Source organism: Grus americana, chromosome 9 (assembly GCF_028858705.1).
Source record: "Grus americana isolate bGruAme1 chromosome 9, bGruAme1.mat, whole genome shotgun sequence".
NCBI classification, from domain to species: Eukaryota; Metazoa; Chordata; class Aves; order Gruiformes; family Gruidae; genus Grus; species Grus americana.
In genome coordinates this window covers 20,634,940-20,647,610 of record NC_072860.1, presented here as the reverse complement: position 1 = coordinate 20,647,610, position 12,671 = coordinate 20,634,940, and the positions used below count along the sequence as shown (strand labels likewise).

The following is a 12,671-nucleotide window of genomic DNA, read 5'->3' as shown; positions in this document are numbered from 1 at the left end:
AGATATAACCAAACGCAATAAAATACAAGGATGCCATTCCGAAAGAAAACTGTTAAAATGAAGCAAGCAGATTCCCTAACATCAGCAGCAGTACTGGCAATGAACCGACTCCGCATTTTCTGTAGATTTTGAAAATCCATTTTCTGCTAAGGAAATGGAAAACCAGCTCGTTGCAGTTACTCAAACTCACCTGCTCTCTCCCCTTTCAGAGTATCCCAGACATTGCAGTTGAAGTCGTCATAACCTGCTAGCAAGAGGCGACCGCTTTTTGAGAAGGCTACAGAAGTGATGCCGCAGATGATATTGTCGTGTGAATACATCATTAATTCTTGATCTGCACGTAGGTCAAAGAGTCGGCAAGTGGCATCATCAGATCCAGTGGCAAATGCGTGTCCATTAGGGAAAAACTGGAAGTTTTAATTAAGAGACAGGAGTTTGACACCAGAAAAATACATTATTCGTGCATTATTTCAAAAACATCATGGGGTTATTTGCCAGGGTGACCAGATAAAGGCAGAATTATTTATTTTTTTAAAAAAAATCTGCATGTTAAAGAGCCTGCATATACACAGCTATGCAACAAAACACTTCTAGAATAATACCGGTAACACCCGAATGACTGGAATTTTACCCAGACAGTTCCTGCCTGCAGTATAACAGGAGTCAAAGGGGATGCAACTAATTCCTACAAAATGAAGCAAAAGGCAGTTATGTGCATCCTGGCTGTGGGCCAGGAAGACCTGGGTGAACTGGTACATAATGTTCTGTCTTGAGCTGGTCAGCCAGGTTGGCTCAGCCAAGATAGAAGACTGCAAGCAAGCAATTCAATTTCCAAAAAATCTACTCCGCATCAGAGTCATTCTTACACATTGATTGAAATGGGAATGAAAAGAGCTCAACGCATCTCAGGATGCAGGTCTAAGTATAGGAACTGCATTTTTCTACTGGTCATGCTTTTGGTATTTTCTCAGCCTTAATAATTTTTCATGTTTATCAAAACCAGATGCAGCTTAGACTTAGATTTCATTCCCTATTTATCAGAGTTTGTATCTTGCAGATCAGAACATAGTGTTACAATGACAGAGAGGAAATATAATCCAGTTTATAAATATTACAAAATGATTCCAGGGACGAATATTCAACATAAGTCCTGATTTTAACTTTGCCTTCCAGAATATTTCGCTGAAAGCTCTTTTGAACAAAAAATATCGAGAACACTATTGTTCAACAAAAAAAAACTTTAAGACAAGGATGCTTGGCTATTTTTTCTCCCTCTCAGCATATTGCATTTACCTACAATTTTCAGTTTTTAAAACACTGCCACACTGTAAAATGCTCCCCTCCTCCATTCTTTGCTTCTTAAAAAAATAAGGTCTCAGTTACTCAACAAAAACATAGCTGAAACTATTCCAAGAACATTTCAATACATCATAGATAATGGTAATAATAATTGAGGTATAAACTAGATAGCAAGTTACTAGACAACCTTCTTCGTTATATACAATTTAACAGTCTCGAACAAAGTAACTGATTTTAAATCAAGGTAGCCCAGTAGACTATAAGCTGGATTCATGCAACTACAGCTTTTATCCTCCCCCTTTCTTCCCATGTGGAAATACAAATGGTCACTTACACAAACTGCATTAATATCTGACACATGCCCTGTGAACGACTGCCTGCACATTCCATCTCGAATATCCCAAAGCTTCGAGGAGGCATCACAGGCACCCGAAACAAAAGTCCTCATATCTGGACTTAGAGAGAGACTCATCACATCGCCAGTATGCCCAGTGAATGTGGTGGTCTGTTGACCAGTTTCAATATCCCACAAAGCGCTGCAGATAAAGTGACAACGTTAACACAATGTATGTCATTATTTGAGAGTTTAAGTTTTAAACACAAATTAAAGCGTTGGAGAGGAAGAGAAAAAAAAAAGAAAGAAAAGAAAGAGGCCCACAGAGCTCAGAAACTCACCAAGTGGTGTCTCCTGAGCTAGTGACAATTTGGTTGTCATCCAGAAAGCGACAACAGGACAAATATCCTAAAAAGAAAACAGTTATGTTAGTTTCAGACCCAGAAGTAATAACTGAAGTTTAAAATCCAAGAGCAGTGATTAAAGTTCTCCCATGGCTAGTCTGTAAACCAACAAAACTGCTTCACAGTTCACCGTTCACCTCAAAGCGAGATTGTTTCATTTGGTGCAATAAAAAACCCAAAGCTGAAGCAAGTATATGGCTGACCTGTATGCCCTGGCAGCTCTCGGCTCACTCTCACGTTGCCCTCTCTGGTTTTTAAGTTGTATATGGAACAGATGTTGTCCAATCCACCACAGGCAACGTAGTTTCCGGACGGTGCGTATGCGCAAGTCATCACCCAGGAGGATCTCAAAGGAATGGCATGCATCTTCAGAAAGACAGAGCTCATGAACGCTAATGTCACATGCAAGCTTTCATTTTTCACCGATGTCATTCGTATCAGTTAATGACATAGCAGATTAAACACACCAGGTAGATTGTGTATCATAAGTTTCAGTGTTTTAATTTTAGAACACATATTATAACCCATGTTCATATTTATACATACATACTAGGATGAAAAATACCAGTAGTCTCTAGGGTAGATATACAGAACTTCAGTACAACATTATTTAATAGCAAAGCTATTCTAAACTTAAACATTTATAACATTTGTTTATTCTACTTAGATTTCTTTGTCCAATTCTTCTACATCTCTGAACTATAGGTTATAAAGTGGGATGGTTGTATCCATGGAGACTGGACAGTTTACAGAAGCAGATCACCACTCCACACACTACCTACATTTTTCTCATTCAACAGATTTTTTTTTTTTCTTTTTGCAAAGCACTCTTGTAAATTCTGAGGTCATGTATTTCTACAATTTAAATCCAAATTAGTTTCAGAAGCAACACCACACAGGCAGAGCGCAATACCTACAAGCTACTGAGCTACTGCACCAGCAAACTAGAGTGAAAATATTACTTATTACCTAGAACTACTGCTTCTGAGACACAACCTACAACATATCACTAGTAATCAGCTAGTCATGAAAGGGAAAAAAAAAAAAGATTACATCTGAATTGAAAGACAACTGCTTCTTTTCATTTTTGTCTTGCAACCACAGAAAAAAATAGACACAAGCCCCCTCCGACACACAAATTATGCATGAATTATCGATACGGATTATAAAAAAAACCTCTACCTTATTTGTTGTATAACTATCCCAAATAATTAATTTTCCATCTTGAGAAGCACTGACTAGTAGCCTAAATATAAACACAAAATAAAATATATTAATATATAACAAACCAAAAAAATCTCAAAATAGACATACATCATGCATGATTACCAAGTGATTCAGAAATTTCAAAATTTCTTTTACTTTTTTTTTTTTTTTTAAGGAAGAGCATTTGTTGGAAAAAATCTGTAAAGATCTATATATTACCTGACCAAAGAGTCACATGCCCACAAGGACTCATGATTAACAATGGACAAAACCAAACAGCTTACTGAAAACACTTTTTATGAACTCTCTCCACAGCTGCTTTTATTTTTCATATACTAATATTTTAACCGTACAGCTACACAAAAATAAACAAGAAATTTAGGGTGAAATAAATCTTATTTTAAGAGCAGATTTTATATGTATTTCTTTCTGGACTACATGACAGAGAGTAGACCATGAGGCACTACTACCATCTGACCATCAGCTGCTCTAAAGGCAGCGTAACAAAACTCCTGCCTAGAAGCTAAGTAGCTTTTCCCACTATCTACAAAAGGATCTTTTTTCAATTAAATAAAATTTGTCCATAAAGGTTTTAAATCTCTGTTATCACAGAAGTTATATAATTATTCAACATCTTGGAAAATACAATATCCATCACTCCAAAAATATGCCTCACCACATACACTCCACTCTGCTTAAATAAACTCAAAGAACATAGTTAAAACTGAAAAAGAAGGAAAAGGCAAAATGCCTGTGCTAAGAACAAGCCAAGTACCTCTCCTTTCAATCAAGGCTTCTCTATTACCGCTATGAAATCCTCACTGGTTTTTAAAAGGCAAACTATAACAAAAGACAAACAACCCACCACAGTCGTGGTCTGTGACCCCCCTGCGAGGGCACCAACACCGTATCACACGGCTCCCAAAACCTGGTATTAATTCTGAAGTCGACAATGTGATCTCTAACCCTTAAACAGCAGGTTGAAGGGTCACTTGTACAAACCTTGAGTCAGATCCCCAGTGCATAGCATAGATTTTAGCTAAGTGACCTCTAAGCGTACGCCTTGTTCGCATTTGAATTCGACCCACTGAGTCCAGACTTGTTGTGATCTAAAAATAAATAAAAAAAAACCCCTCAGATACTGAGAACTATTTTTAACATACAAGATAACTAAATACATTTGAACTTTGATAGAAAATAAGCTATCTTGGCATGCAATATATATAAAAAAAAAAAGATACTAGTGCACAATCCAGGCTTAGGTCCGTGCAACACTGAGGAAAACAGATTTTACAGAAGATATACACAATGGCTATAACTGAAACTTCAGAAAGTTTTTAAAAATAATACTATGTAATACCGAGATTATCAAATCTGAAAGGTTTCAGTTAAAAATCAATGGAAGAAAATCTTCCAATATTTACTACACTGTTACTTTTTAAAGCATGGCTGAACTTTAAATGCAAAATCCTTTTCTTTCTAAAACACAGCTAGAAGATATTTATTTAAGGCTTTCTAAATATACTAAACAATCTATTTAAAAGGTAAACTGGAAGCCAGAACCATTAAGAAGGTGGGGACTTTTTTACTGGTTTTTTTTTGTTTGGTTGTTGTTGTTAATTTGTTTTTGCTGGTGTTTTTTTTCTTAAAATAACTGTATAAATACATGTTACATTTCCAAAGGCTGGTTTCACTTTATTCTTTCAGCTACTAAATAGGAACACATTACAGTCATAAATTGTAGGGATTGTTATTTTTATTTGTCAAGTAATACACAAAATCAAGAACATACCTGAGCAAGAGTTGTGTCACTACATGCTTTCCTTGCATCCTGAAACAAAAAATGGAACAATTTGAATCTAAAAGGCAACACTGAGCATCACCTGAGAGAAAAAGTCTGAAGGGAAAATAACCCTTCTGTTATAATCTGTTAAAATAAGCCTTCTGTCACCCTGCTATGTTTTATTGTCCAAGGAATGTAAAGCACTGGCACACAAGCTGGGGGTAGTGGAGGAAGAGGGACTTAAGAAGGGCCATGCCCCAGCAACCTTTGAGTCTCCCTTTCTACAGAGTAGGTGATTCAAAGGCATCCGGAGCCATCCCAAAGTCCCAGCGCCTATCCTCTTCCCTGCATTCCTTCCCTGGTGTGGATGTGCTTGCCCAGGGTGTGCTGAGCACCAAGGGAAGAACCGATCCACCTGAAAAAGCAACCGCGTATTATACACAATTAGCAAGCTTTGTGCTAGATAAGGCCCTCACATTAACGCCCTTGCCGTCGCAGGTGGGACGATGCTAGTTCTGAAAGGCAGGATGAAAATTAACAGGCAGGATCTGGAGAGCAGGACGGAGAGCAGGCTTACCGAAGCTTAAGCTGCTGATGCACTTCATACAAAATGAAGGAAAAAAAATAGTCAACTAACACCTTCATTGGTTTCACAAAATGGATGGTGCACAGGTCTCCATACAGATATTCCGGGGTTTTTTTTTCATTATTTCAGACTCTATAGGCATATGACTTACTTTCTGCGTATTATTCAACCCTACCTAGAAAACAGACTTTACTTTCGTTTGTATAATCAGAGTAACAGATTGGGAACCTGACACAGGCGAGCACCGCAGAGCCTGGTTTGCAACACGGATTTTGCAAAGCCTGGTTTCAGTTACAATTGCAAATGCACTGCACTCCTGCAACTCAGGCTCCTGTCTTCGAAAAAATTAGGCATACAGTCAGCAACCACTTCTGAGAAGCAAGGTTTAAAATAATTGGCTTAAAACTAGACAGGAACTCTGTAGCGTAAGTTGAAGATAAAACTAGCGACAGCAGTATTGAAGGATCAGCCACAAGACCCTCTCTAACTCCCTGCACTTTCTCCAAATACCTTCCAACTTCTGTAAGCAATGAAGCAGGCATCCCACAAATGACAGATGGCCTTCTTTACCACTCATTTGTGTGTCCCCCGTCCCAAGAAAGCGTTCAATCTGCACGCTAATGGCAATGTCCTCTGAGAGGAGGAAAGGAAACATGTACTCACACATTTTGGAACTGCATCAATGCATTCAGACTAGCATCTTAAAATTTTTCAAGCTGTTGCTTGAGAGTTACTTGACATTGCAACTGTCACAATTTTTTAGCGCGTGTTTATTTTGACCACCCTTTATAGCTTTCCTCCCAGAAAGCAAGCCTGAGAGTGGATTAAGTCATCTCAACTTATTTTTAAAATGTCTGAACTGTAGAAATATTTATAAAATGTTGACGTCTGGAATCAGGAGGGGTTTAAAATACCAGAGCAGCAAATCCCCTAGCACTCAGGACTTATTTCATCCACAGGAAGAAACACACTGGATTTTAAACAACTTTAATTGTTTAGTTTAGCTGAAACACTTGAAGATGTTCAACATAAAATGAATTCTGAATGCAGTCTGAACAAAACAAAGCCATTTTTCTTGAAGAAAGAGTTACTAATAACACCTATACTTGAGGCTGTCTAATACTTGCCATACAATTAGCAAAGTTGCAGGAAAAGCAAAGTTTCAACAGGCTATTTTAATTCTCACATTTTAACTGTCATTTCTACATATGCATCATCGTAACAGAATCATTAGTGTCATAAGATAAAAAAGCTGCTCTATATAATTGATTTTTCTCAGTTCATGCAGTAGACAATGCAGAATTTATGAGAAAAATCTATCTGCCTGATCAACATGCAGCCCCTGTGATTTCCTAGCACACACACTTAAGATTTCGTTTTTTCCCCCCAAACTACATGTATTTTCTAAAATATAGTGTCTTATTTGTTCACGATGTCATTCAGTTTCAAATGACACTGTGCCAAGTATGCAACACTTCCAAAAATCATATCCTGAATTTCAATTCTCAAAAAGTGAGGACATGCATATCACATGGGAACTTTTATTATAGACAGAACTAGGAATCAGCTTTAACCATAAAGCCATGCTGCTAGCTAATATTCGTCATTCACTGATATTTCAAACTTCCTGCACTAAAAATTCATGCAGTCTTATTTTATCCCTCCAGCATATTCTATCTGTGTACAGAACTGAGCTACAGCTGTAGTAACTGCATGGGGAGGCAAAGATACTCACATCACCTAGATATAAAAAAAAAATAATCATCAAACATTTCTAAAACATTGCAGACTACAAAAAGTCGATTGAAAAATTGACAGCTATGCTTCACAGTTTATTCTACTTTAGGAAGCTGCTAGGTACAATCTTATCTGGAACTCACCTACAAGCACAAAGCTGACTTTTTCGTGATTATATTGTTAAGAGAAAATATCAGGCAAAACCCAAGAGTTGTAAACAACTAAGACAGCAAACTGCTAGCTATGTATAAAACACCAAATGCTGTTAGTGACCTCACCTCTTTTTAGGAGTACATCAAAAATAATTCCTGAAAATTACCAGCCCGATAGATATTCTAGACACTTAAAAAAACAACTTATTTTTTTAGATCCTATATCTATCCTCTTACCCATTCCAAACAGAACACCTACTTAGAAAGAAAAATGTGCAATGATTTAATAAGCAAGATAAGCAGTCACCTATACAAATATGAAACTGAATTATTTGGTCAGAATGTTTCTTGAATAAAGTCATCAGAGGCATTTTTAATTGCATATTAATCTGAAGTTAAAATTAAGCGTAAGGTATCCAACCCTGCACTCAGATCTAAAGAGGCAAACACTAATTGCCAATGCTGAGCCAAAAGACTCTGATGGCAATAGCCATGGTTACTCAGCTGCTGCATCTGCATAGATCCAGTTTCAGGTTTGCGTGAGAGTTACATGGGAAATGTTAAATCAACCTAAAGCCACAAAATGGACTCTTTATACAAAGGGACAATCAGATTTTCATGTTCCAAAATTAAAAAAGCAAACATTCTTACATTCTAGCTCTCTTACTTGCCTGTTACCTCTTTCTTCACACAACAGCATTTTGCATAAAACCAGACTGATTGATTACTAAGACTGAATTAAAGACTAACTGGCTCACCCGAACATAATGTAGTAAGAAAGTCTTTATGCATCAGGCAAGGAAGAATTAAAAAATTCTGTATATCTTTTATTTGTCCAATGCCATAATAAAGCTTAACTTCACAAAAAAATATTTTAAACTAAAACTTGCATTCCTCTACAGAGCTGCTAGAAGGGGTACCCAGTGTCACAACTCTGACTGACCCCTGGCTTGTCTTTCATCAGTGCATTAAGTGAAAACAATAGGACTCAGAACTCTCCTTGAACTATACTGAATGAGCAGCAACATTTGCCCCAAACACAAGCACAGACACATGAAGTGTGTTTATTGCATGGCTGAAACTAAGAAGCAGCCTGAAGTCCATTGCACTGGGCAGCAGACCACCACAAAACAGCTGCTGCCAGCAGATGTCATGCTAAAAAGTCAGTGTGCACGCAACATATTCTAAGAAACCTGTAGTCTTAGTGGATAGTCGTGATTGTAAGTAAGGCACTCCCATATACATCTGCTTTGTGGATGCTGCATGCTTAGAAAAAGGAAATTTTGATGAAGAATAAATAGACTTTAAAGATCTTTATTATGCTTCATACTTTTTTCTCTACTGAAAACTGTATCACTGAAATACACAGGCATGTTGCAACAGATTCCTGGTAAACTGCCTTTGGGCATGACAGCTTATACTTTGTTTATCTTCAATGAGTAATTTTGACAAAAATTTAGCACATCCTTATTTTCAAAAAAATTTTAAAAAATAAACTCAAGAAGAGGCAAAGAAATACAGCCTGTAGAAATGCATCCACCCCTGGAAGGTTTTCTCTCACGCTCCATGCTTTGACCTGCCTGCTTATTACAAGTGGCAGTGCAGGGGTCACTTTCAGCTCAGAAACAAACTTTTCTAATGTTCTAAACCTTAACTTGCCATGCCTAGATTCTAGAAGTTTGCTGCTCACTTTTTTTAAATCCAAAATAAAATATTGCAGACATACACACACCTCTAGTAATAAAACATAGCAAACTTCAATAGGAAATAAAACATTTTGTTCAATAAATATTATGAATGCATTTCATTATACCAATGGCTTACTTTTTCGATTTTTAAACAAATATTCTGAAAATATTTTACGCTCTGCACAGCTTAAACACTATTCCTTTAAAGGAGGAACTTTATTATGAAAAATGAGCAGTTAGCAATTCTTACTCTGATTTGATTTCGCAGCTGCTCTGCCTCCTGCCGTAACTGTTCCAGCTCACTCATCTTCTTCGGTCTCTATTTCTCACACTCCACTAGTCAAGAAAACCTGCCAAAAAGAGTGAAAAAATAAGTTTCAGTATCATTATCTCCTCTTTAAAAAAATAAACCAAAAAACCCCATGAACCTATATATATTTATTCTGCCTTTAGAAAGGCTTCCAAAAAAGATATTCCCGTTAGCACACTAATAAATTTGGCAAGACCTAAGTTATTTCAATTCCTGAATTACCACAAAAAGCAGAATTAAATTTAAGTATATTTTGAATATAGAAGCAACTGTCAACAGAACCACCCACTGTACTTTAAAGAACTGTTACTGAATGCATTTGCAGTGCCACTCTACTCAGGCACCCCGAAACCTCTGTCAGTCTTCACCCCAAGATGGCAACAGAGAGCAAAGACCGCAGTGGTCACCTTAAACATTTCCCTTTGAGCTCAACTCTGCTACCATACAAGCACCTTTGCACATGACATCCAAGGCAGGTTTTGTTTTAATTAAAGATGAACATTTTGAATCCCTGGCTACAGCTGAAATAGCAGGGTTTCTACAATTTTTATCCATATTTTCCTTGCCAAGGCACAATGATGTTTTAATTTCAAAAGCACCCACACAGTGAGAAGGGACAGTAAAGACAGAACCATCCCTAAAAGCATCCTCATGCTGGTACAGCCCACAGCAGCCTAAAGCAGTTCTCATCTGAACAAGGATTCAAAGCAACCTTAATAAACAGTAAGACCACATGCAAGCACACTTTCAGGTTAGTATTTTTTTTAATCAGATTTTGCATCTGATTTTTTCAGTGTGTTGAACAGTTTCCTCAGATCAATTTTCCTCTTTATGTCCAGTACACCACTACAGAGACCTCTTAAGTCTCTTCACATACATGTAGACTTCGATATCCTTGCAGTGAAAGTAAAATAAGCTAGTAGCTTGCTCACAAACAAGCCAGGCATTTGTTTGTATTTTTTTTTCATGATAGAAAAAGCACACCAGAAAGGTGGAGGTGGTGGTCCCACTATACTATCTAAAAAGCCCAAAACACTGCTAGCTCATAGAAGAAAGATGAGAGTCAGACTACTATTCACAAAATGAAAATTAAGGGAAGAAGAAAAAGAAGCAGGGAAAGGAACCTATCCAGAACATATTCAAGCATGAGAGACAATACAGTAGCATCCCCCCAATACAGCCCACAGAAAAATGGCAAAAAAACAGAGGAAGAAAAGTCACTGTGTCTGGTAAGCTGTAGACCTCTAGGGAAAGCCCTTTATTGGTCTAGCTACTGGATCTTTCTAGTTCAGTAGTGATGTGCTCTAAAAGACAGACTCTGGAAGGCTTTTTTCCATCTATAAAAGACACTTCATAGATGTAAAGAGTGAAAGGTTTTGGTTCAAAGTACCTTACTAGTAAGATAATCACCCTTGTACTAACAGTTTACACAAGTGTGTGAGAGAGAGGAAACTTCTCACTACTCAAGAAGAAAAACGTATGTTCATTAATTATCCATCTACTCTCTTTCATTCTGAACTTCCATGCTTTCCACAGGTATCGCTGCAAAGTCCATTTCAGAATAAACCCACAAACACACACAAATTGGATCATCTCCAAATCAAAAGACATCCTACTTGGTAAGAGCGCAGTGGTGACTTAGAACATCTAATATTTTCAGCTATATATAAGCTAACTGTGACATTCACACCTCTCCCTTCCTTAAACCTGTGCTCTGTTCAGCTACAAAGGCATTATAATCCATATGTGAACGTTCTAAGAGACTACTTTATTTACCATCATCTTCCTATTCAAGAGGCCCAGACTATTTAATATTGCTTAATGCACAGCAGGCATAAAATAGGAGTCATTGACACTAATGTCCGATTTCAAAAATCAAGCATTAAAAACTGTAATCACTTTAGCATGCATGCTGATCACATGCCTTTATAGTCTTTGAAGTTTAATTTTAATATATTTGATTGGAATGCTATACTTCTATGAAATATAGCACCACTTTCAGTTCCGACAGTGTCAAATTATCCTTCTTAAAATGTTTTCCCTTTTTTTGTTCTAGAACGTACATAAAGGTAAGACAGACAAAACAATGGACTCAAATGTCTAAAGCAAGCCAGCCATGATATCTGCCAACGTTTCTGCAGTCTTGCATGCTATTTTTAACCGAAGATAAAGATCCCTAACAGAGAAGTTGATGTATCTGTAATTTTCTGAGCAGGGAAGTCAGCTTCTGCCCTGTGATATGCCACACACTTCAGTGCTCTGTAAACAATAACTTCAACACAGAGAATAATTGATTATAAAGAAAGAGACATTACTATTCAACTGGAAGCAGGCATAGATGGTCACAAGTAGCTAAAGTCGGGCAATTTTTTTATTGATAGGTACAACTATGAGCATATCAGAAAATTAGCTGTAGCACTGCACTGGCACTCAAAGACCATCAATGACCATGCTGCACTTCAACCATAAAGTCAGTGTTAATGACTTTAATGTCATTCATATCAGTACTGTTCATCATTAATGCCATTTCTCCATCAAGCTGCACCAGCAGTTCAACGGCTGGTTGAACAGCTTTAAATCGTGTTTACCTGTACAAGTTCCTACATGGACATAATCCAGCTTCAGAAGCCTTCTCATCCATCCATCCTTAGCTTAAAAATCAATTCCTAAACGAATTAAAGGACAATGATATTTAATACTTTTTTGAAAGAAGTAATTGGTTTTAGTTGAAAAGTCCTAGCAACATCGGTATGTTCTAAATTTGCAAGGTCATTAGTATTACTGCTCAGCAGAAATGTATCAGTGGTTCAAGGTCAAGCTATACCTCAATGAACACAACGGCCTCCAAGCCAGCACGCAGTTCTGCAAAATCTAGATTCATTTTAGAACTGGATTATTCTAGCGTTAAGCATTGAAGTTCCTTTCCAGTATGCAGCAGCTGAACAGCAAACTCTGAGATACTCTTAAGCTATATATAAACACCGGGATACTACAATAAACAAAAAGTACCCAGTTTAACCATTAAACTGAAGTGCATCCAATGCTCTCTGTTGTGCTGGCTGACTGCAGCTCCCACTACAACTGCTCGTGTGTTCAGATGATCATCCACCATAAAGTATTTAGCAGAACTGTGAGCAAGATGCTTCCACTTGGGATTTTTTTTTTTTTAAGC

At 37.3% G+C, this 12,671-nt stretch overlaps 1 protein-coding gene across 5 annotated transcripts in view; it reads right to left on the bottom strand.

Moving 5' to 3' along the window:
• Positions 1-12,671, bottom strand: part of GNB4 (G protein subunit beta 4) — a 72,984-nt gene that overhangs the window by 3,089 nt on the left and 57,224 nt on the right. For 3 of the 5 annotated variants that reach the window (XM_054835752.1, XM_054835754.1, XM_054835755.1), the window contains exons 2-9: positions 9,440-9,539; positions 5,036-5,074; positions 4,246-4,352; positions 3,220-3,283; positions 2,241-2,403; positions 1,975-2,041; positions 1,634-1,835; positions 191-407 (exon numbers count right to left, since the gene is read on the bottom strand). In XM_054835752.1, the coding sequence (XP_054691727.1) occupies positions 191-407; positions 1,634-1,835; positions 1,975-2,041; positions 2,241-2,403; positions 3,220-3,283; positions 4,246-4,352; positions 5,036-5,074; positions 9,440-9,496 (916 nt within the window). In that variant the 5' untranslated portion in view covers positions 9,497-9,539. Of the gene's footprint in view, positions 1-190; positions 1,836-1,974; positions 2,042-2,240; positions 2,404-3,219; positions 3,284-4,245; positions 4,353-5,035; positions 5,075-9,439; positions 9,540-12,087; positions 12,161-12,671 lie in introns of those variants that run through there. The other 2 variants (XM_054835756.1, XM_054835757.1) reach the window with 2 other exon arrangements.